We start from the raw sequence: 26,063 nt of genomic DNA, 5'->3' as shown, positions 1-26,063 counted from the left end.
TCAAATACAGACTAGATAAAATAATGAGCTATGTTAGTGAGGGCAGAAATTGTTTCATGTCTTCAAAAATCTCTTACAGTTTTAAGAGACCTCAGTACTCGCCTAAGGCCAGAGTTATATTGGGGGTGAGGATGGAGGAGGAGAGGGGGCAGAGGCAATACTGAGCAGAACCAATATTAAATGAAAAGTGCTAATTTCATACGCTAACAATCTCGGTAGTTCAAATATTTTCAGACACCAAACCAAACCCAACCAACTTAACCATATTGTTATTTTAAATAATTCATACGGAATTCTGCAGCGACAAGATTATGAAAAACAGGCATGTATACTCTGCAGCAGCATAAAACCTAATTCTGTATATAATCCAAGCATCATTTTTTTCTTCTCTGTCATAATCAGTATTCAATCTAAAAGAGCATCTGTCATATTCTCAGGAACCAAAAATAGCAAAGACCCTTTTAAACAGAACAGTTTCTGTTTTATATTTATAACTGCACTGTACTTGCTGCTCCTGGCTGCACGGCTATGAAATTTGTGAGAGATATAATCAATTACCCAGCTTCTCACTTCATCATGCGGTTAGCTACCGTCTACCTGCATCTTACCCTTCAAGCACTTTTCCCCATGCACAGGGTAGAGATTTTAAAATGCAAGAAATATTTGCACATCGAAGAACTAACTGTAGAGCTTACTGACATTACACAGCAAAAACCTTGCGAGAACAAAACCCGAGCACACTGATGTATAAAACAGAGAGCCTACCTGAATTCTTCAAATGCATACATGGCCTAGTAACTAGACAAATGCTCTGAAATTTAAAAGAATCTTCTTAACGTGCAGGAGGACCATTTAGTTTGTCAAACTGCAGCAAAACGCATACTGAAGACACGAGTATATTGGAAATATTCTGAAGAGAAAGGGTATGCAGATACTGGCCTGCAGCCTACAGCTCAGCCAGCTGCTGACAAGCAGCAGCTACCAGGGAAAGGCGATAGAGTACCATGTGATCATTCCAGCAAGTCTGATTAATGCAGTATACTCCAAGAATACAGGCTGATATCTTTATTATTCAAGCCAAATAAGTCAAATACGGTACCAGACAGGCTCAATAGCTAAATTATTGTTCGCATGCTACATCAAAATCAGAAAACACAATCAGAGGACAAAAGGAAAACAAGCATATATTGTAACTGAGGAGATTAATTAGGCCAATTCAAGCTGATTTTCTTACCTTGTAGTGATATTATGGTCTGTGTTTTTATTCATATAAACCCATCAATGATGCAACAAAAGATTACAGCCACAAACCTCCACTGCCATGAATGCCAGACCATTTTAAGTAGTTTATCTACTAGAAATCATCCCTTCTGTAGTCTGTTCCTAACCACCTTAACTCCTTCAGCCCCGTACTCTCTGCCATAAATCCTATTTACAATACCACGAGCGCGTCTTAGGTTTTATAGGGTTAACACTGACAAACCGCATCAGAGCAACTGAATGAAGTGGGATAAGAGCCAGAACAGCCCCATTTTCAAAATGAAAGAAGGAAAACGGGAATGAGGAAAGTTGAGAATTTCATGGCATTGCAGCCTGTAACTAAAGATGCTCCAGCTGCCTAGCAACAGGGACACGCAATCTCCACGGCAACAGCGCGGGCAGTGCCCGGGTTAAAGCCAGGCAGGTTCAAACGAGCAGGCGATTCTTGCACCCGTGAGCAAAACTCACCATCCTTCACGCCTCAGGATGACTACACGGATCACGGCACAGAGATGGACGCTGCCACAGCCCAAGTGGCAAATGGGAAGAGACGGGACTTAACAGCTGCCCTTGGGTTACGAGGATGAGGTTTACACCTACTATACTTGGAGTGCCCCAAATGAAGCGCGCAGGGCACATTCCTAAAATACCTCAGCGGACAAAGCATCTGCCCCTCCGAAACATCGTGGCCCAGCAGCTTAACAGACCCTATCTCAAGGAGCGCAGCTTGCGGGGAGCAAAAACACTAGGAGCCAGACTTCGTCTTCCCTATGGCAAGCCACTTGCCCTCAGTGGAAATTTTGGACACCTAAGAAACATAGGCTTGGAGACTGCCATTACCCATTTGCTACGAACAGTATGCACCCTACCCACCAGGATGCACCCTACCCACCAGGAGACTTCACCAAGCCTCTCAACAGCGCCAGCTGAACTTGACAACGTGTTCGGGAGAAACAGAGGGACATTTCATTGTGCAGTTTTATATTCAGTGAATTAGTCTCAGCATCTGTGCCATAACCGTGTGCAGTCACCTCACAGAGGAGAGGACCGTGGATGCCAGCTCAGGCCAGGCAGAACGAGAAGAGACGCGGACACTTGGCTGCTAGCTGGACAACAGATGAAGGGAGAGGACTGCTGGAAATAATGGAGGTTCAAATCCTGGGAAATCGGCTCCTCACCCCCTTACCTGGGAGGGGAAGTTTAGGGCCAGTGGGAGAACATGGGAAAGTCTAGTGTCATTTCTGGTTGATTAATTACAAAGACTCCCATATTAGATGGTAAGATCTGAGAACACCATTCCTTATGGTCCACAGGAACGCGGTTCAGCGTGCAATTACCCAACTGACCTTGCAGCGACTTTAAAAAGTCTAATGAACATACGCAATGGCAAAATACATAAATAAATGCCCAGACGTTACTGATCGTCTGCCATTTTCACACAGCACTGAAACTGGATGCAATATTTCTCCAGAGGCTTATTAATTAAGTCATAAGATGGTAGCAGCTCCTTATGACTTTTTAATCAAAGGCTGCGATTTCTCATGCCCTGAGACAGAAAGTACTTCAGAAACCACAACCAGAAACAAAAACCCAATACAAAAAGAAAGAGCTGTTTTTTCATCAAAGCCTGTACTGATTTTACCGCCAGGCAGAGAATCATGTTCCATGCTTCACCACAGAATGGAATTATGTCATGGAACCAAAAAATGACTAAACACAGATGAATTTGGGGGGACAAGTAATGTAATGGGAAGCAAAGGAACACATCCCACCTTCTGACATAACGCCAGATAGATGTGGCAATGAGAGCTCCCACAGAAGCAGTTCAGTAGCTTACTTTTGGCTAACAGTTTGCAGTTTTAAGGCTAACAAACAAACAAAGTCTAACAAATGAGTGAGACTGTGCGACAGAAATGGTAACCCTTGCTGAAAGTTTTGGCAAAGGAGCAAAGGATACTTAAAGATTTGAAACATGACAATCCAGGACAAGGCTGATGGAAATGGTGCAGTTTCTGCACTCAGGTAGTACTTAAATGGCATATAAAGGCCTTATGTCAATCCTCTGCACAAGAAATTAATTGCCCCAAGAATAATAGCTTGTATTATTAGTATTCAGTACATCCATGTTGGTTCTGTTGACCTGAGATTCCACCAAAGTCTTAGCCAGATGCTACGTGATATTATCCTGTTACTAACAGACTGAGATATTTTAATGAAGTAAGCATTTATTCCCTTACTGAAGCAAGGGAAAAGCCACTAACGTAGGGAACATCCGTAACTAAGGCTGTGTTATTGTTGTTTTGCTGAAGTGATATTCAGACCACTTTGAAAAATTCAACGGCACAGAAAGATCCAGCGTGCACTTCAGTTCCTGAGGAAGAAAACAGAAGGGGAATAGAGAAGAGAAATGAGGCAACAAGAACCTATATGACCAGTATATATCTGCAGCAGCTCTAACATTTGTGCAGTGTAGATGGGGCAATCCCAGACAGCATCCCAGAGTATGCTGAAAAATCTCCTTTCAGTAGGATTTTCTCTGAGTTCAAAAGTCATTCTTGGTCTTAAGAAAATAAGATTTAAGAGGATTTATTGAAATAGAAGAGGGAAGGGCTACCTTAGTTTGTTCAGGTACAGAAAAAATTATGGAAATAGTGGCAGTACCCTATAGTTTACTGAGCAATGGCATGTTCAGTATTGGAGGTAACCGTACTGACTCAAACCTTCAGCTGTGAAAGGAGGGAGGGAATGATGACTCTGTCTTCCATTTTCATCCATGGGATTTCTAATATACATTGCCTTAAAACACTGAGACAATTACAATGTACAAGAATGATTTCTTTATCCTCATTTCAAACTGCTCCCTTCATTCTGTGATCTTTATTTTGACTGTGGTAGAAGTCAACCTTCACAAAGAAATCCTAGCAGTGTCCCCTCCTCATTGATACAGTTTTAAAATATGACAGTATATTCACAACAAAGATCAGTTTTCTCCCTCCCAGTTTTGGCCTGGGTACACTTCACGCTTTGCAAACCTGGAGGCCCAGCCTGACCACAGGATGGCCGGTGTGAGGTCTTGCCCGTTATTTGCTTCCACAGCTTTACTGTTATTTTTATTAATAGACGCTCTGTACCAGGTGCAGGCCAGCATACAGCATCTCACGGTGCTGAAACAGAAAGTTTTTCCAAATACAGCCCCATCTGCCTTACTCTAACGCTTACGGAAGGTGCAGGTACCCCTGCCCCGAGTTTTGCTTGCTTATGAGAAACTATTTAAAGCATAGAAAATCTCTGCCAAGGGAAAAGCGCAGGACTGCATGAATTTAAAGTAAAAAGCAGTAGCGTATTATTTACTCCTAGATAAACAATTGTCAACCACACCTTTTTCAGTACAGCACAGTTTAATTTGAATCATACTGCAAACAAATGTTGCCGCAGCAATAATGAATTATGCTACCTCAAAATTCACATAACAGCTATAGCATTTTATACCTACATCTTGGCCGATTAGTATCTTAATCTGTGTGAACACTGAGCAGAAGACACGGATAACACCTTGTGAGAAAATAAAGAAACTATAGATCTGAATTTGGAAACTTCCTTCAAGCTAGCCATAATCAGTTATTTGGGCTTTTTCCAAGTGGTGGGGGAATAAGTGGGAAAAGAAAGGAGCAGGAGGCTGAAACTAGACCTGGATTATCACCATTTGGTGTGGAGTGAACGCGCATTTGTGTGTCATGCATACATCATATATAAACAAACAAAAGAGTGTATACTTTAATCATGAATACAAATAAAGGTATTCACATACCACCAGAAATACCCTGATTTCTTGCAGTTCTCAATGAATCAAGCGGCATAGATCTAATAAGCATTTGAATCACATATCAACATATTGGCTGCTACTTTTAGCTGCAAACATGAACGAAGCAGCTTCCCCCCCCACAGATGAACATATTAATGCCTATTAAATTTGGGACGCATTATCAAGTATATTGCCAGGCTATAGGTTATCCTTGCATGGAAAATATTAGAGTGCACTTGACATCATCTTTAGTAAACATTAAGAGTGCATCTATTAACAATTGCATTTTCCTGTAACATTGCACTCTACTTAATTTTTCGCTTATCTACTTCCTGTCATTTAAGGCCAACTTTTATGACTTTTATACTCCTGCTTCTGTTTGCCAGATGTAATCTCACTGCTGTTGATAAGACTCCAACGCAAGATCGCAGCACGAAGGTCTTAGGAGCTATTAGCTTGCGGGGATTTTACACAGACACAGTGTCAGAGCTTCATCTGATCATGGCCCAGAATTTCACCCAGGATATATAAGGATAATCCACTGTGAGGGACTAATGGTATAGAATTTGCCAAAACTTAACTGCATTGCTTTCACGTTAACATCTCTATTGCCTTTGCTTCAATAGGAAGTTTTAACAAAACAGTAAAGTCCTAGTGCTTTAGTTAATTATTGAACACTTGGAAATGAGCCTGCAAGTTCACAGCAGACAGCAAACAGCAACAAGAGAAAATGTTTTTTTTTTTCCCCCTGATAACTGATGCAAAAGATGTCAGAGTAAATGCATGAAGGAATTATTCATTATATACTGTGGAATTCTTTGTTCAGAAACAACTTCTGACAGCAACATCAAGCTTAAGCCTTGGCAATTTCAGAATTCTACTTGCTCGCTCCCATAACAACATACAGAAGTTTTGATTTCTCCCAGGCGCTGGAAGAGCCTCGCACACGTGAGCACAGTTTCACACAGTAGCCCACGCTACTTTGCTGGCAGGTGGGAGATGTCAGCGGTGAGATGTGACTAGAGCTGTGCTTCCATCCAAGGAAAAGTTGGGACAACATCACACTACGTAGGCTCTGGCCTACTCTGTACAGATGAATCTTGACTTTAATAAGGCTTTCAACACCATCTCCCATCACATCCTTGTACACAAACCAATATAGTACAGGCTAGATAAGTGGATGGCGAGGTGGACTAAAAGCTGGCTGCACTGCTGAACTCACAGGGCTGTGATCAGCAGCACGAAGTCCAGCTGGAGGCCTGTCGCCAACAGGGCCCACACTGTTTACCATCTTCATTAATGACCTGGACGACGGGACAGAGCGTACCCTCAGCAAGTTTGCGGATGACATAACATTCGGTTGATACGACAGATGGTTGTGCTGCCATTCAGAGGGTCCTCAACAGGTTGGAGAAATGGGCTGACAGGAAACTCCTGAGGTTCAACAAAAGGGAAATGCAAAGTCCTGCCCCCAGGGAGGAATAACCCCATGCAGCAGTACAGGCTGGGGGTGCACCAGCTAGAGAGCAGAGAAGGACCTTGCTGCAGAGAAGGACCTGGGGGTCCTGCCCTGAGCAGGGGGTTGGACTAGCCGAGCTCCAGAGGTCCCTGCCAACCTCAGTGACCCTGCAAATAGGAACTTCCCTCTCCTTTGGCATAGCGCAATCGGCTCCCAAAGTGTGCCTGGCTGCTTCGGCAGCTGCCATGTGATAGGTGCCACACAGGTAAACGTGGGACTCTGGATGGTGCAGCCCACAGAAGAGCGGTTTGCTGTGGGATGCTCCCCAAGAGTTTAGGAACCCTGGGTGCATCACAGCCAGAGCCACCGCACTGTGGGGTTGCCACAGCCCTCAAGTGACCTCATGAGTGCAGAGCAAACCCAGTAAGCAAAGGAGAAGTGACACCGCAGACTCACACTGTAAGCATCTAGGTACCCTGGAATTTCGTACTGATATTTGCTGAATGTGCGTACTGAGAGCTGTTGAATGTGTGTACTGTTATCTGTTGACTGTACTGCTGAGCATTCTGTTGACCATCCTGTTGGTATCCATACTGTTATCACCTGAGGCCATCTGTTCCGCTGTCCAACTATGGTCTGGCACTGATTAACTGAATAATGAACTAAGCCCGGGAAGGGTAAAAGAAAGTAAGCCACATACCTCTGCATGGACTCAGACTCACCGTCAGCTGGCCTGAGGACCTGACAACCCACCCATCAGCGGGGATGCCCCTGATGCCAACTGCCAGAGAGAACCTGAATCCTCTTGGCGCAGCTCAAGCGTGGTGAGAACAATCCGGGGAAAACTCTACCGGAGGGGTGGCCCACAAGGACAAGGAAAGGGTGAGAGCGGTCATTATCCCATGCATCCAAGAACAGTCATTGTACTGTGCTTCCATGGCTTAACCGTAGAGCTCTGATATGTGTAGTCTGTTTGTAGTTCTTTACTATACTTCTTAGCTTTGCTATACTTGTAGATCGTCTGCTGTTAATTGTTTAGTGTTGTCCAGTGTCCATCATATGTGTAGAACCGCTTAGATCTAATAAATTCTTATATCTGACAAATGATGATCTCTCGAGTTCAGTGCAACTAACCCCGAAATCCAAAAGAATCCTGGACATCCCTCTAGCAGCACATCACACCATGCAAGAAACATGAGGGCACTCCCACAACCTTCCCCCCTGTGATAACGCATCTCAGATGAAATTTATTTATTGATGAGAGATGCTGCCTAAGTAAAATACACATAGCAGAGGAATACTATACCTACCCCTTACCTGTCCCAAGCACTTTGGCAAGACTTGGACAGTTTAAGTGCCAAAGTGCAGGGCCTTCTGCAGCACTCAAAAAGCATCAATGCATCTAGACAACAAAGTTGAGGCTTCATGCTTTCTTCCTATAAAGCTGGAGATGGCCATGATTATATTCTAAAACATTGGGATAGCCTTCTCGGAAATGTACGTGGCTTGGCAAGACTGAATTTTGCAAAGAGTCAGCATGGCTAGGGGTTAGGTTTCCGTCAGCAGTACCAATTTATTTGCAGAGCATCAGCAAGACCCCACGTGAGCCATATAGCAAGGTGATATATTGTATGACGTTCCATGACAAATCACAAGCAGAGCGAACAGTTTGAGTTGCAAAGTATTGTTTTAAATATCATGTTTGTATCCCTTCTTTGTTCTTCATGTAAGGAAAGACTGAAGTTTGAAGAACTTTTTCTTTTTCTTCTTTTTTTTTTTAATGGAACTGGTTGATATTACAACTCCTGTTGCTCTTTGCCACTGCTGCAAGACCTCTTGGAAACGGAAAGGGTAGGTCTCCAGGGAAATGTTATTAGGTCTGACAAATTAAAGGAAGTGTCAAAACTAACAGAAAAATGTCTTTTTACATAAGCTGCATGTTACACCTTTGAGTTAAATGCATGCAAATTACAAAACGTCATAGCAAAAGGCCTTCCACAGTTCAACCCGGTCAGCTTTCAGGACCCCGCCATCACCTGAATGTGATCAATCCTCCAGTTTCCACAGGTAGTGGGGATGAGATTCAGTTTCCTAACAAAAGGACAAGTACTCATGTTCATAAAAAAGCTTAACAATAACACAAGCCCCACCTCTGGGGCACCTTCTTTTGCCTTCCTTTGCTTTCCATATTCAAAATTATCCATAACTCTCCTAGTTTTCCTGTGAGTTATATAATACAGTCTGTATTTCACAGGAGGAAAATGTGCAAGTCAGGGATGCCAGGCAATCTGTTTCAGGATTGCATAACACAGTTATTGCTGAAGTCTGAATTCTCATTTTGGCTCTGCCAGCTCCCAGGCCTGTGTTCTCTCCACAGTCCAAATTTGAGAGATTTTGGAAAAATCAAACCATCATTCCAACGCCAGAGCAGCCCCAGCCCCTGGCCATCCAGCAGCATTGCTCAAGAGGCAGCAACATTTTTTGCAGCAGCTCAGGAGGGAGAGCAGAGTCTGAGGTCAGCACGCTACCTGCCCAGCTCTAATTGCAAGGCTTATCATTTTTCAACTGAATTATCCCATTTTCTCACAGTATCTTTAAAAAAAGCCTACTTAGGCTTTACAACTGTGATTAACTACCCTTGGTACTGCTAGTAGCAATTTTACAGCCAAGTAAGGAGCAGCAATGCAACTTCCTCTAGCTACCATGAATCAAGCTCAGTGTAATACCTACTGCCTCCCTAACTATGCTGACCGGGGCATTTTCATCACTCCAACTAGAATAGCAAGAAGCCACACAAGACATCTAGCCCGGCTCACAGCTGCATTGCACCCTAGTGTAAAGCAGTGGGATCCACTCTTTTTCATCCCAAAACTGCACAAAGAAGGTAGAACATTCCTCCCAAAAACCAGGAAAGGAAAAAAGGGGAAATAAGGAGCAAGTTTTGCAGTCAGACCAGTATGGGCTGTAGATCCACTGACTGGATTTTGTACACCAATCCCCAGAGCAAGCTGCAATAGACAAAAACTTTTTCCTCCCAGCGGTGCTCAGTGCTGAATATTGCATAGTCTTGCTGCAATCCATCCTGGCATGCGCTGCTTGGGGTTCGAACCAATTGTCTAAACACAGGTGTCCAGCACCGTTTGAGATGCCCCAGGGTACAATGCTTGGCATCCAGCTCGGCTCTGCTCACCCATCGGCTGTCAGCCACATACAGATCACTTGGATACTCCAGAGCGTTTGAAATGGAGCTAGGCACCAATTCAGTATAGCCAACAGACTCATATTTTCAAGAACAAAGTACTTCTTCATGAGCCAAATCTTACTTCCCTCATCTTTGGAGGTAAAGACAGATGAGCATGACCAGCCACTGATATGCATTTTGAACTAGCATTTCTATCTCAGAGCACTGCAGATCGGCCTCTCTAACCTGATGCCTGCTGTTTCCGGCCTCACGTTCCTAGCTGCCTTTCATGCATCTGTTGCCAACAGCTCAAGCTCTCTAACATTACAAGTATCTTGCTTTTTCAACCCCTAGCATTGGCACCACCCCTAATACCTATGGGTGCTGTACAAGAGCGCAGCATTAAGTGACACTACTATCATCAGACAGCAAAGCTGTGGTAGTGTTGGTGCATGTGAAATATAAGCAAAGCTGGATGCTTGGGCTGCCCCAGCTGCAGTCTCTTCCTGCCCCTCCACCTGCCCTCTCCAGAGGCAGGTCAGTGCTGGCTGAACACTGCCTTCATTTCTGCAGCGGTGTAGGGCAAGGAACAGAGACTAGTCAACGCAGCTCCCTCCCTATGTCCTTGGAAACAGAAAAGAGCACAAGAAAGGGAAGAACAGGTCAAAGGAAACCCAATAAGGACACATGGAGGAGAAGGTCCAATATCCGGGAGAGAAGGGTATTTTTGTACTCTTCATAGGGTATAAACCCCCAAGGGCAGGTCGTAGCCCCACAGCTGGACTATGCCGACCTGCACCCAAACGATCACTATCTAATAGTATTCTTGATGCTTGAGGGTACCTTTTTGGTATAGGTGCCATGACAGATCCATATGGTATCACTCGTTGCTGTGCCCCAGGTCTCCAGCATCAGAGTGGCCTTGAGGTTCTCTTCCCTCAGGACTTCCCTAAATGATGGTGCTTCATTCTCTGCAGTGTCTTTATATTCCACCAGTTTTTCATACAGACAAGAGATTCAGTAACAGGCATAGCAATTTCTAGTTTATGGCGACTTTCTTCTCTAATCCCTCTTTCTCTTTCAACTATGTCTTTTCAAGTCATTTCAAAAAGCTGCTATGATAATCTTCTCTCTCCTCTCTCATTTTCCTGATGCAACTCTATGTCTAAAACACTTCTGTTTCTGACACCTTTCCCTTCAGTTTGTCATTTACCTCCGTCATAAAGGCTGTTTTATCCTACCACTGTTCCCAAAGAACCAAGAATATAAAGAAAATGCTCCCAAGGAGCATAAAGAAAATAACGATGTTGGCAGACAGAGTTATTCCTAAAAAAACCCCCATGTTTGCATAAACAGAAGGTAGCACTCAACAGGTAAGTATAGGGAAAGACGGGTGTAGAGAAGTAGTTACAATAAAAACAACTGAATCTGCTCAAGAATCAAATTACCATAAGTTTTTTCAGCCTAGCTTGGTAAACCTGGTGTCTCTACATATTCTGGGCCAAACAGAGGTCCAAAGAGGTGTTTGATCTCTTTTGACCAATGTATTGGGTTCTCCTGCAGCAAATATTCCTGAGTAGGAAAAAAGGCATGCAACACTCGCTAGTCATCACTGCACAGACAGAGAGGATTCCTCACTGGAGAACCGTATAAAGGAAACTGTCACAGAGCCAAAATATTCTCTTGCAACAGCCAAGCTTCCAGCAACTTCCCAAATAAGGCCACGACTTTAAAGAGCATGTCTTTTCAAAGCTGCACTGATTTTCATCGCCTCATGAAGAAGCACATTGTTCGTAAGTGTCTGGGTGTGCTATTAAAATAGGATGTGATAGGTACAATTCAGTAGTTTCAAATCCTGGCTTCAAGACAGAATGAACCAAACCCCAAGAAGGGGGGTTGCAAGTTTGACAGCATCCCTTGGGCACTGTTTTGGCATTGCTGTCTGTGCAAGCTGAAACTTGAAGGTGTGAAGATACTAACAGGGACAACAATAACCATTTTCTAGTACTCTGGGAATAGATGTCAAGAGAATTTTGAAGCACAAAATCATCTCTCTTCCAGTCTTCCAAAGTCCAAAGACTTTAGCATCAAAGTTAGGGTTCATGTTAAAGTTCAGACCAGGTTTCAGGTCATATCTCTATTTTTCAAATAGCAGTTTACTCCTCTTCAAAGGAAACAAAAAGCTATGAAACTCAACCAACTTTGCTATAACTAATTCACAGTTATAAACCATCTTTCTCCTCAAGGCACTGCAATAGTTTCATTTTGACTATTGATAATAATCAGTTTTCCTACTTATTTTACTCCTAAAGTACGAGAGCAGAATAAAGTTTTTTGGATGAAACCCCAATCCTTTGCAAACAGAGTAAGTTCTTCCTTAGGAAAACAAAATAAAACAAATCTCTCTCTCTCTCTCTCTGTCTCTCTCTACACACATATATACAGGTCTCAGCCATTCTACATGTCCTATCTTTGCAATTACATATCCATTTCTGCAATAATCATGAGGCTAAAAATATAATCACAAAACTTAAAAGCCACAGACAGAAAAGGAAGAAAAGCTATAAGAAAGTGGGTCAGTAGAAGTTGTGTTTATACTAAAAGCACAAGATACTGGTGATAGCTACTCAAAAGGTACATGGGCAAAAGAAAGAGAGAAAAAGCCAAAGAACAGTGCAAGCCAGAGCCAATACATGAAACTTGCACCTAGAAGTTGAGCAAATCAGACTCAATGTAGTCTCATTTTAAGCAACTCCAGCAAGCCTCGTGACTTCATCTAGTCCAAGTCTTACGTAATATGACGGGGAGTGAAATTCCAGCTTATAAATAGGCTCCTGAAGCAGGGCATCTCCTGTAGAAAGAGCTGACCTGAGGCAGCGGGCAAAGCGAGACAGTCACCGGGGACAGCATGCAGTCTTCTGGCTGTACCATGTTGTTTCAGGAAAGGCTGCAGCCCAAGGAGCCGATATTCTCCTCCTGCCAGCACAGAGCTCTGTCTCTCTGGCCCCGAGTCTGGTTCAGCTGGAAGCTGCTCCTCTACCTTCATCACACATTCACGCTCCATCCTCTGCCCTGTGGAGCACTGCACAGCCACAGGTCAAAAGCTGGCTAATCCAACAGAAAACTGCCAGGCTTACCTCGTTTGGATTAACAAATTAACAAGACATCTCCCAGCCAAATGGTCATGAAGTCCCACACAAGGGAAGGGGTGGGAATGTCCTTCTAGAGCCAGAGGAGGCCGACCCACAACTACACCAGATTAGGCATAACTCATCAGCCGTGCTGTAGGGTTTATCTAGATGAGGAAACTTTAGAAAGGTAATCTGAATTAACATTTCTTTAATGAATTAAACCACATTAGATCCCTGCAGACACTCTCATTATTAATTAAATCAACCCTATTTCATATGTAGCAAAATTTACTTTGATGTGAATTAAGCTCAATCAAATTAAGGTCACTTGAACATTGAATTAGAGAATGTATACAATGATTTAATGTAGTTTACCTAATTCACTTTACATTCATGTTTTAAGTGATTTGGATTCGTTTTCCTTCACGTCCTTATGCAGACAGCTTTAGAATAGAAATAGATAGCAGAGAATAGAAGAGATACTGGAAAACTCCCCCCAAATTCAACAGCTTTGAACCATCAATGAATTCATTCCCCAGGAAAGGGATACTAGAGGCTGCACATCCTGTTCAGGGCATGCTAGAAGGTCTGCATGTTCCCCTTCTGTGAATGCTTTCCCCTGTCTTTTCATCTTTGCTAATATTCATCTGGAATCCAGAGACCAGAGAGTGAGAGAACCAGACTCTGCAAGTCCTCACCTCTCAGTCGTCCTGCATTTGCAATATCTGAATGGATTTTAATGGCTCATTACAAATGCATGTCCTAAAGGAAAATGAGACAATCCTCAAGGAAGCTGAGGCATTTGATATGGTTATTTTTTAAATAGCAGGTCACCAAAATATTTGAAATGTTTCATACTTTTAGAAAAATACAGCAGTTGTCAAAGCTGTTCTTTATAACAGAACAATAAAATTTATAAAAGGCAACATCTTCAGGCAGATGTTAAAGCCACTTGTCATATCCATTCACCGTACTAAGGTCTTATTCTAATTTTGATTACCCCAATCTAAACCTTGCAGAGTCACCAGAGTCTTCCACCGAACTCTCTCTCTCCTGTTATAGGCCTAGGTTTTTTCCCATGAAAGACATTTTTCTGTATACAGAGATGTGTAGATAAATGTATTCCGTCATATTTAGGGCACTAGTCATCTCATATTCTCTGTGATGCAGGTACCATCTGTGAGGCTGAACTGCAATTCAGGCCTATCACAGACACACTTGGTGGGAAATCACAGACAGAAATTGATATTAGATTATAATTGTATTGTATCGAAATAGAAGACAAGGACTTCAGCCACATCAGGCTTAACCATAGCCTCTAATACCCCAGCATACCGCTAAAATGTTTGTTCAGGGAACCTTCAGGTGTTTTGGTTGTTTTGCAGTGTCCACTCAGGTTTATCATCTCTAAGGGTCACAAAAGGTGTCCAAATCTCCAAAGTAAATGAATGACGTATAGACCCTGATGGCAATAACAGCTGACAGCTAGGGTTGGGGTGCAACTAAGCCTATAGCAATAGACCTTGACCAAAAGGACAAAGAGAGTAAAGACTGGAGAGCAGTATAAAAAATAAGAGGCTAGATAAAGCATCCCTTTACAAGGAAAAGGGACTACTGTTCTAGTAACTTAGTGTGGAAATCCTTAGCCAACCACTGGGTTAATCAGACTATGTAGTGATTTAAATTTGTGCTCCTGTAAGCATTAGGTTGCTCTGCGGTGAGGGCCAGAGGCAGCAAAGCGTTACTACTGGAGCCACCTCGAGGGACCCAGCTCCACCACGCGATCGTCCTTCCCATGCCTACCCACACCATGGCTTGGTGCTGACAAACATTTATGCAGCTCCATGGTGAACTGGTTCAAGGGACTGACCCAGCAGGAAATAATGCATTTCTTTCAGTACAGAAGCATAGGATACAACCAGTTGCACCAGTAACAGAGCCGTGACTCCAGCTCGGTGCGGGACAGCCGTAAGAGCTAAATACCTGCTGCGAAAGAGGAAAATGGCATCTACAGCTCTCTGAATGAGCTTCACAGCTTGAGACATGCCCTCATGCACATTTATCACTCTCACAAACTTGTTCCTGTCTTCCCTAGTTCAGCGCCTGGCTCTGTCTCCCCTGCTCTTTCTGTAACGCTCTCATATTTCTCACCTCCCAATTTTAAAATAGTACCCTGCTTTAGGTTTTCTGAGATCCAGTAAAGAGTTGCAGGCACACAGTTCTGGTAGTGCTTTTGTTTAGGGCAAAATAGGACAAAACAGACACACAGGCATCTAGCAGCTGACCTTCAGGCAACCTCTGGCAGACTGCCCACCAAGCGACTGTCCCCATGGCCACCATGGCCTCACCTCTATCACTGGGATGGCTGCAGCAGCCACAAGCGCCACTTCTCTTTAACTCTGCTCCTGGACCACACATCTTCTCCCTCCTGGCACTGCTTCCTCTTTTCATCCTCAACTTGACGCATCCTGAGGCACCACCACGCTGAGGCCTCTCTCTGTGACCAACCATCAGTCCTCCTCTACTCACTCCTTTTCTCTTTCCTCCCCAAAGTCCGTACATTTTTTTAAAGGCAATCAATTAAAAGTCAAGGTTATGTTTTGCTTCTTACACACGGCAAGAAACCCTGGCAAGTGAAGTATTCGGTCACCGTTGTCCTATCCTCCCCCTCCTGCCTCCCCTTTTTTCCCCTCTCTTCCTTCCTCAGTTTTGTGCTCTGTAGCCCACTCTCACATCTCTGTTTTAATTTCAGGTTGCAATCCACACCTAAAAAGTAAAGTTCAACGGCAAGGTAACAGATACTGCACAGAACCTAAGAGGATGAGATGAGAGGAAAGATTTTTTTTGGAGGCAAGGGTTCTTTTCCCATTTATTGCAGAGTTTTCAGGCTAAATAATTGTTTATGTAGGGGAAAATATTTGAAGTAAGAGATGTTTATGTTCCTATTTCAATATGTTACAAGTGAGGACTTCCATACCCAAGAAAGGAATAGGGTAGCTTTTGATTTCCTCCCTAAAAGTTACAACACTTCCTCCACTGAGCTGTGTCCTCAGATGAACCCACCAGATTCCAGTGCTCTGTGAGACCCCAATTCTGTCAAGATTTGCACACGTACTTTCATTTATTATGGTCAGTAGTCTTATCACAATGGTCACTAGGCTCACAAACACCAAGGATGCTGTTCTCAATAATAAGGTCAAGAACGTGTACTGGTCTCTTCAAGATTAGGACCTGAATGCCACAACATCAGCCAGCTTTTCTCCTGCCTCCAATACTAGACACGGTCAGAGCAGCTGAAATCCCCAAGGATGGAGAGGAATGGCTGTCTCCAGGCTGACTTGCAGGTAGAGCAAGGCATCACTTCGGACTGGCTCTAGTTATGTGTGAGTTAGAAAGCCTCAGGGATCACCACCCATCACAGAAATCTTTTTCATAGTTGTGCGCGTTTCATACACTGTGAAGTAGCATTTAAGATAACAACCTAACACCAATTAAACCTGATAAATACAATATCAAGAATCAACAGGTCAAGACTCTAGAAAGCTCCTTCATTTGGCTTCTCACCTCAATTCATGCATAATCAAAATCAGTTCCCTGCCCTAATCCCCCCTGAATTCACTGAGACTTGACCACTTTACCAAAGGCAGAGTCTATATCTGACATGACACCTACATCATCGTGGTCCTGCACGTCTTTTGTCAACAAGATTTGGAGTTAAAACAGCAGCACTTGCCAAAAAAAGTGAAATTTAGTATGCTTGATACCCTTGTGTCCACAAACAGATACAAATCCACTCCCTTCCACACTGTACTTTCCTCATTTCCTCCACTTACACTTTAAACGGAAAACCTACCATGCTAAAAATAGCAAGTTCCCTGACTGGTGTTATTCTTTCACAACAGCCACTCTACCCCAAAGAGAGAATATCTATCATAACACCAGGTTGGGGTGGAGGAATAAGACTCTGTGTTACAAGTTACTGCTTACTTTGGCAACAGCTGACAAAGCAGGACTTCAGTTAACTCCTCTAATGGAAAATATCGTGCTTACTGAAGCTAAATGAAACAGCATAAACCTTCAATCCATTTATTCAGAGAAGGTTCTTAATACCAGACAAAATAAACAACAAACAAGGAAAGATAAAGGACTTTTCATTAAACCAACAGGTAAAATAAATATATAACGCCATGCTCTGGCATTATATTTATCTGATTGGTCAAGAAATTAATTGCCTGAGAACGGCAAGGCAGTTTTATTTTGTTGACTCAAACCCTTATTTCTTAAAACAGCTGTGGGATCTAAAATTGACTTAGATCCACCTAGATGATGTATTTAGTTATTTAATGGAAAGATTAGCATGCAAATGCATTGCAGTACTCCACGCTAATACATGATAAAGATAGAATATTAAAGTTACCTCATTCTGTCAAAATATGCTAGTCCAGTATTTCTCTCCTTTAAATCACAAATCCTTTTCAAAAAGGAATTCACGGATTTTGTCATATCCCCGCTACTGCTTGGCAGGAGGGAATGAAGGTAACGGACAAAACAGAGTTGTCTAATACTCACAATTTTAGCATTAAAAACCTCTTAACTAGGTAATAATAACAGTAAAAAGTTAATGGGCATGGTTACATACCTACCAACTGCATGAAAATGTGTGCATATGTGGACAATTTTAACTCTTTGGTTTCTGATTATAAGGTTTTTGCAGGCATTTCTGAGCTATCTTTTGATGTCCTATGGACCACAAACCGCAAGTTAAGTAACACTGGTTTATTCAGTGCTGAAGTCATATTCCTACTCATCCAAGGCACATGCTAACAGAAAAGACTTATTTCACAGTTACAGCTTTTCCACTTTTCTTTACGGATTTAAGCTATCTATCAGCTTTCAGCAGTCCCAATTGTGTTTAACGCTTCCAGCTGCTGCACGTGGGGGAACACATGCAAACATACACTCAAGCGCGCACAGGGAACATTATTACAGCCAACATCCTGATCAGATGTAAGCTACAGAAAAAAGGATGCAACATGCAATTAAAGGGATTATGGTGACCATGGACCTACTTCTCACTAATACCATTTCAGTGTATTTTCCAGATCTCCTCGTTACAGAGGGAGTGGCTTACGGGGAGATGTGTTACGAGGGATAAAGAAATGAAGCACAGGAAGGAAGCAATGCACATTCTGACCAAGAAGAAGAAAAGAAGGATATGAAAGGGAAAAAGGAAAAGGGAGGAGTATGGCGAACACAAGGGACATTATAATAGTGCTTAGCACTCAGTACAAATAAGCCCCAAAAATGCTCTCTGAACAGGAATCTCCATTCTAGCAAAGCAAGGACTTCAATAGGACCAAGCTTAAGCATACTCTTAAATCCTGTGCTAGACTGAGACCTAGCCACTTAATCTTCTTAATTCCCCCTCAGGTAAGTATTGTTATCCTCCAGCAGATAAAGAAATAACGCCAAAAGGAATAAGAGATTTAACAGCTGCAGACAGGCCTACAAAGCACCGTTTATCTGCACCATGGAGCTAACGACCAGCGCTCAGGTCTGAACAGCCTCATCATAAAGCTAGACCTCAGTCACCACATCCTCCCTGCTAGTGCATCCACCTGCACCTGCGCAAGGCACCCCATGGCATGGGCTACAATTCATTGCCCTACAGTAAGCCAAGTTGCTCGACACAGCTTTTTCGCCTGTAAATCAGAGAAAAACCTGTCTATCCTTCTGGGCACCTACGCAAAACTGATGAAAGAAGAAAACTGAGATCTCAAGTTGCAGGAATGACACCTACTGCCTGAGGAACAAATTACTAACCTGAACAAGATCTGCCTTCAAAGCCTCAAGAGAAAAAGGACCATGAGCTCAGATAGGGAATACTTTGTTTGGATTGGGTACAAGGCTCATCCACACTACCAGCTAGGCTACATGGTTTGTAATTCAAGAGCTGTGGAGCCTGGGTAGAAGTGTTTGTAGTGGACAGGAGGAACAGCAGGACTAGCATCTCAGTAAAAGCCTCATTAATTTGCAGGAATAACACTCCCTGGAGAAATGGCTCCATAAACATTTCTGGTGATGCCAGGACAAACTGCCCATATCTTTCTGCCTCCGGCTTGTTCCTACCCCATGTACATCCTTCGTTTATGGCAGATGAGATTTCTCTCTTCTTCTGTCTTTGCATATAAGGACTTCATGATATGGTTCACCCTATCAAACTGCACACAGCTCACTTGGCACCGCCGAGGGGAGCAGCAGTGAGAATTCTGAAGAAATGTATAAGCTAACACTGAACTGGAAACAAATGTCTCGCTTGAATGTCTGTATCAAGAAAGAAAATCAAAGTTTTCTGGCCCCCATGCCTGTCTCTCACACCAGCACTGTGAAATACCCAGTGAAATGTAACGCGTCATTCGTTGTTGCGATGGTACAGAACGACACTTCTGACAAACAGAAATGCAAAGGAGTTTTCCTGGCTCAAATTTTTTGGTAAGGACTCGCCCGTTCTGTCTCCTCCAGTTAAAAAAATAGAAATACTTAATACTTTTATAACTCTCAAGTCAAGAATAGTTTTGGAAAGGCTGTCAATACAATTCCGATTGTTTGCCTCAATGCAAAAAGGCAAAGCCTCCCAGGAAAGGAAAGTTCTGCAGCCATAAACATTCCAGAAACTAAAGAGAGAGAAAGTAGGAAAAAAAAAAAACCCAACACCCTTCAAATTTAAACTGTTTTCAATTTCACATGGTCGTCACTCAGACCATGACGCCCTCAGCGCATTACCAGGGGACACGCAGCTCCGCTCCCTGAGCACCGCCTGCCAGCGGGTACCCCCGAGGTGCCCCACTAACGCACATCCGCACTGTGCCATGGTGCCGCTCCAACATCGCAGCCAGCCCTGGGGCTGGGAATAGCCTCCTCCTACGCTACAAAACTCCCCATGGGATAATTGGCCAGAAACAAGGCAGCTTAACCAGAGCAATGCTCTGCGCTACCATGACTCACTGCATGGGGTCTTTGGGCCAGCCTGGCCAGAGGTCTCCTCTTGTGGTGCTGCATCATGCCACGGAGGCCCGCATTCCTGTAGGCAAGGGGAATGCTTTCGGGGAGAACAGTTCAAACGCGTCTTTGTGGAAACTCAGAGATGCAGCAAGGCTGCTTTCAGCTGCTCCACCTCATTATAACGCATTAGGTCAAAAAGCAGACAAAATGGAAGTCTTGGGTAGGGGACAGCTGATGGGATCTGCCTAAGGGAGAAAGACAGAGCGAGACGAAGAAATAGTGGCACAGCTACATTACCTCTTCTCAGTGCTCCCAAGAAATTGAAACTAGCCATAAGGTGGAGGGAAAAAAAATGGGGGAGGAGGAACATTAGGGATCACAAGCTTTCTGAGATGACTGCAGTAAAAACAGAAAATGTATACTGAAATGCCCCATCCTCTTGTAGGAACAATACCAACGCACAATGGAGTACAGAGCTTTCACCACCTATCTACTGCAATGAAGGGTAACACTGGGACATGATCCAAAACTAAAAAAAACTCAATAGGAAGTGGAGGAGAAAATATTAAGATTCCGATGCAGATTTAGCAAAGAAACATAAAATGTCTACAGTGAACTTCTCAGATACAAAAAAATCTATAGCTCTTTCACTTTATTTTATTTTAATTCTGTAATTATTGGGACGGAACTTTTGTCAGGATTCATTTTAATTTGGCAGCAACTTTAGAAACACTTTCAATCACTGAACCTAAAACAAAAGCAGAGATTCAACACTGCACATCTTCCACAGTGCCCAGAACTGACAGAAACTGCAGTGGACATCAAGAAAATAAGGAAAGAAATCACAAAATCGCTACCCTGCGAGATTCAATAAGTTATTTGAGCTTAAAATGCATTTGTGCTTTTAGAAAGATTGTGATGATTTCTTACAAGAGACTGTTAAATACTTAGAACGGGAAAAGTGTTGTACTGTCACAAGGAAACACCTAGCTAAGAAACAGCAAGTACAACGAAAGACTACGCAGACACATTTAACCATGACATACGTCTAACAGGGAGCTGTTCTGCATGAGGGTGCCTGTTGCTTAACATAGTCTGAATGAGCTGAAAAAGGACAGAAGTGATTACGCCCGCAAAGAAATCACAGCATTAAGATAAAACGGATACGCACACCCTCACTTGAAAGACTATGTTCAGCCTTGACTATACCATTACAACAGGAATACAAGAAAAAGATTTCAAAAAAGCGGGAGCGGACAAAAAGACGTCCAGAGTTTGTGAAAGCCGAAACGCTTTATTTGAAAGAGGAGAAAGTACTATCATTTTTCAAGTATAAAGAATAACACCGAGCATAGAGGAGGAATAGCTGGCCTCCCTGGCCACACCTCCACGCGGTACCCGCGCGCCCACTGAACCCAAGCGCTGCTCTGCCCCGGACGAACCGCTGCACTCACCCGGGCGCAGCCACCCTGTGCAACCTGTTGTACCTGTGCAACGTTGGGCACAGGTACAACATTTGCTGATAAAAGGAGTCTGTCTGCTGCTAAACTCTCTCTCTGAAGATCTAAGCGGAACTAACAAAAGCGATTTTCTGCCAGCAGCGTAGTTCCCGCGCTTGGGATTTTGCGGACGTTAACGCTGGCAGCCACGGGGGAGGGAGTTTGCTCGTACAGTCACGCTGACAAAAGCGCGCAGCCCGGCTTCGGGGTGCAGGGCAGCAGGTCGAAAAGTAAGGAAAGGCATCGCCGCAGCACCCAGCGCTCCTCGCGCCCCGGGGACCGGGGCCATGCGACGCCTCCGAGCAAACAGCGGCTGACGGAAAATGACAGGACGCTCCAAAAACTACACGGAATGAAAGAAAAAGTAGCCAGGTTGCAAACATACTGCTCCAGCTCAGAACTCAATTACTAAGTGACAAGGTTAAAAGTAACTTTCTTTCTGTACAGCTTGAGTTTGTTATCTGTCTCGGAAGACGGGAGCGCTCTCCTCTACCTGATGTGGTACCAAGGGCTGCAGCAGACGGTGCACGGGGCTACACGGGCCACTGGCCCAGTGAGGTTGGTAACTCCTCCGATGACATTATACATAAAAATAACACATTCTCTCTGATGATACCTAATCTTTTACAGAGGCAAACAGAAAGAAACTCACAGTAAAGAAGGAAAAGAAAACAAAAGATAATGCTGCATACATACAGCTCCCACCAAAAGTGGTGGCAAAACTCTTTGAGTTATCTCATGAACGAGTAGAAAACGTAGCAGACAATGAAATGTTTCATACATTGTGTCTACTGGAACAAATGTAAAGACTTTGCTTGCTTATGTCTGAAAACAAAAGGTTTAAGAAGCAAGTGATGTATGCTCTTCCTGCTATTATAACATGTTTATACTGTGAATATTCAGTTCTGTTTTTGCTTTGTCCCTTTACATTAGGGACAAATACAACATCTTTTTAGCGTTTTGAATTGGCAGCTATGCAGAAATTTCAGAACAAAAAGGTTGACTTTAGAAAAGAAAGCTAGAAAACTCAACAAACGTTGAGATGATACGGATGATTAACCACTATTACACCATTTCCTCCAGTAACTTCTGTACTGGACCCATTAACTTAGGCTTGATCACAGCATGTATTCCTAAAGAAGAGTTTGCGTAAGGGGAGAGTAATAGCTTTAATCTGAATGCTCCCCTTTCAAGGTTGTTTCCATCTCCGGACATTTGCTGTACATTTTACTTAGGGGGAAAAAAAAAGTTGCCCAAGGCGGAAGGCTTCCCCCCACCTCAAAACCCCTCAAGCCCACAACACTGCGTGCCACGAGCATGGTGAATTTAAGTTGGCTAGGAGAGACACTGACTCTGTCAGAGGGACTGTGAAGACTTTTTCAGGGGTGAACCCACAAATGCTATACCTTGTTTTACAGTGGAGACCACTCAAACATAGATGCCATATAAACTACATTTGTGACTAAGGAACGCAAGGTGGTTATACCAATGTTGACAGAATTTAAAAATCTTAATTCCCATCTAAATAATATTCACAGATATTTCCTCAAACATGAGTTAACGCTATTTCTTGCAAAAATAAGTATCTACTATAGAATAACCTCACTATTTATTGTACTAGAGCAGTATTTTTATATACTAAGAAATAATAACACTTCTGCACTAGCATTTTCCACTCAGGAATCTCAGTCCACTTTTGAGATAGAATATCTATGATAGCCTGTTTTATTACTAAGACCTGTGGTACACCCACACTACACACATTTTATACCCTTGAAGCAAGGACATAAAGAAATTATCAAAATATAAATGAAAATTTTTACTTTAAAATGGCAAGCATCACATAGTAGCAATTGTGCAAAGAATAGCAGTGTAATCTATTCACCACAAAAAGCAGTATAAATAAAATACACATGGCTAAGCAAACGTTTTAAGAAAGTTTTTATTAAAGGACTGTATAGGCTGCTAGGGTCTTCCGGAATTATATAACCTATATTTATTAAACAGGAATTGTTATCGAAATAGGTTTTAGGTGCTTTGTAAATATATATTTACTGAAGTATGCTACCTATACAGTAATGAATTCCCCTCCCTTCAGAGTTTTCCTTGCTGTATAATCAAGGGAAAAAAATCAGTAATAAAAACAGGAACTCCTTTACACATCTCAAAAGACAAAACAAGCACGCACCTTAAAATATAAGAGTGCTAATTATAAAAACAGGCTGTTTAAAATGTGCTATACTTGCAGATGCTGATTGTCGCAGGGGAAAAAACACCTCAGAGCAGATATACCAAGCACTGCTGTGCAGCACCCAGAGCCTAACTTCCAGCTGCCCGCTTTCTTAGCTAGACTGGGCACAGCCCTGCATTAGTGTCCAGCCTAGCAACTCCCTGTCCATCACAGTCAATAAGCGAGGAAATGAGGCAGTCCTCATGCCCCTCCTGGAGTTAGGCTTCCTTCCAAAACGCCCTATTGCTCACACCTCTGAGGCACCCAAACCCTCAGTTATTCCGGGTGCACGATGGTGAAGGCATCCTAACTCACAGTCTCTCCTTCTGGGTTTCTCTCGTTCCTGCTCTCTTTTCTCTCTCTCTTCTTCACCACCTACTGAAGAAGCAGAGTACCTGCAGCAGGAGAAACTCAGAATTGTTCCAACCCTCCAGCCAGCCAAAGCAGTGCCTCCCCCGGGGTGAAAGATGCTGTTAGGAGCCACCGCCGGCAGACCAAAAGTCAGCTCTCCTACTTCACAGGTGACCGGCTCTATCGACTGGGCTATTAACCCAAAAGGATGCAGCAAGAGAAAACATCACTACGCATGTTTTGTCTGATGGCTGATCTCTTTGGAGTGCTCTGAACAACATCGTTATCAGGCCAGATGAGACAGATGAAGATACTTTTTTTGTGTAGGTGCCAGAGAGGTAGGACACCAGTCGCATGGCACTCTGCAGGCTTCTGTGCTTTTGGCCTCCCTCAAGAACACAATTTTAAGCAAATGAGGAAGTTTATGTTAAAAACCAATGCATCTCCAAACCCTAGGCACAGATGATAACGTTTGGAGTAAGTGTAACCGTAACAGTGTGCAAAGGTTTTTAGAAGTACAGGGGACTTCCTAAGAGTAATGCAAAGCCTGCCATTTATGGAATATGCACAACAGGAAGGCATTTGGCTTTAAATCATTTCCATTTTTGAGGTTTCCCAAAGTGCCTTCTAAAGATAATAATTAAGTGGAAAGAATCACTGGTATTAGAAGATGAATCAGAAGCTGAGTTGCTCTGAGACACCTACAGCTCAACTGAAATCTTGAGTTAATGAGGAAAGAGGTTTTGCTTGGAAGTGCATGAATTAAAACAAAACCTCTTCCTCCCACCAGGCGCTTATCTGACTGCAGAAAACCATGGCGTTTTTGTTCTTCATATTCGCAGTAGACAAAGTGACCTCGAGAAAACTCCAGGTCTGAGCGCTCCACTGCGAGATGAGAGGCGCTGGAAGATCAGGCGCAACCTACGCTGCCGGATGCGCTGAAGAAATCACGGCTTTCCTCCTTTCGTGAACTACTCTCTTACAATGCGGCACGTCGTTCCCCGACGGCCCGGAGGGTACAGCACGACGAGCCTCGCACCAAGTCAGCAAGCTCATGTGGCGGCACCCTCCGGGCTGCAGGGCACGGCCGCGCTAAGCTCGCTCCCCGGCTCTACCTCGCGGCTACACGGAAGAGCAGCAGTAAGCGAGCTGCCGGCTCTGCACCGCAGCGCTGTCTGCCAGGCGCTCCCAGCCTGCTGTAACCCCGAGATAATCTGTCCTACGGATTTAAGCAATGACAGTCAAACATGCCAAACGTGTCGCCACCCACTAGCATTATCCATCCGGTGAAGGACTAGGAAGCGCGGCAGTGCTTAACCTCTCTCCGCTCGCACGGCAAATCCCCACCCCCACGGACGGCCGCGACCGACACCCGCGCGGCGCCGCTCGAGGGGCGACACCCGGCGCGCGCGGCGCTGCGCTGCTCGGCGCTGCGCGTCCCGCCCGCGCTCACCTCATCTTCCCTGCGGGCGCGGCGCCGCGGCGGTCAGCGGCTGAGCGCGGCGCGGGCCCGGCGCGGCATGGGCGGCGGCGGCGGCGGCGGCGGCGGCGGGGGGGGGGGTCCGCGGCGGCGCCGCCCCCGCTCGCAGCGCCGGGGCCCCGCGGCGCTAGCCGGGCAGCGGGGCGGCGGCCGGCAGCCCCTCGGCCGGCCCGGCCATGTTGCCGGCTCCCTGTGTGTGTGTCTGTGTGTGTGTGTGTGTGGGCAGGACAAAGCGCCGCGTCGCCGCCGCTGCCGCCCCGCTCCGCTCCCACGCGCGGCGGGGCCGCGCCGCCCCCCGCGCCGCCCCGCCCCGCGCACGCTCCGCGCCCCGCCGCTCCCTCGCTGCCGTGGCCCCGGCGGGAGGGGGGTCGCTGGGGGCGGCTGTCGGGGCTCCCGACCCGGCAGGCGCTCCGCTCCCGCTCCGCTCCGCTCCCAGCCCGCCACTACCCCTCGGCTGCCCCCGGGGGGATAGTGCGGGTGAGGGGGGAGCAGCGCAGGTGAGGCCACCGCACAGCCCGTGCGGCATCACACCGCCGCAGGCCAGGCAGCCGCAGGCAGTGCAGGGCGCCCGGTGCCCGCAGGAGCAAAGCAGCGGCGCTGGCAGGCGAGGCACAGCGGCACTCGGTGCTGGAAGTGCTGCATCCCTAAATTATTCCCAGCAGGGGCAG

At 44.6% G+C, this 26,063-nt stretch overlaps 1 protein-coding gene across 6 annotated transcripts in view; it reads right to left on the bottom strand.

Moving 5' to 3' along the window:
* Positions 1-25,450, bottom strand: part of EVL (Enah/Vasp-like) — a 153,495-nt gene extending 128,045 nt beyond the window's left edge. For 2 of the 6 annotated variants that reach the window (XM_068947018.1, XM_068947022.1), the window contains exon 1: positions 25,369-25,450. In XM_068947018.1, coding sequence (XP_068803119.1) covers positions 25,369-25,373 — 5 coding nt within the window. In that variant the 5' untranslated portion in view covers positions 25,374-25,450. Of the gene's footprint in view, positions 1-765; positions 965-1,234; positions 1,370-25,368 lie in introns of those variants that run through there. The other 4 variants (XM_068947019.1, XM_068947013.1, XM_068947020.1 and 1 more) reach the window with 4 other exon arrangements.
* Between the last annotated feature and the right edge of the window lie 613 nt (positions 25,451-26,063).

The sequence above is a fragment of the Struthio camelus genome, chromosome 5 (genome assembly GCF_040807025.1).
Source record: "Struthio camelus isolate bStrCam1 chromosome 5, bStrCam1.hap1, whole genome shotgun sequence".
In the NCBI taxonomy this organism is placed as follows: Eukaryota; Metazoa; Chordata; class Aves; order Struthioniformes; family Struthionidae; genus Struthio; species Struthio camelus.
Note: the sequence above shows the minus strand (reverse complement) of the source record. Positions and strands in the feature narration are given on the sequence as shown.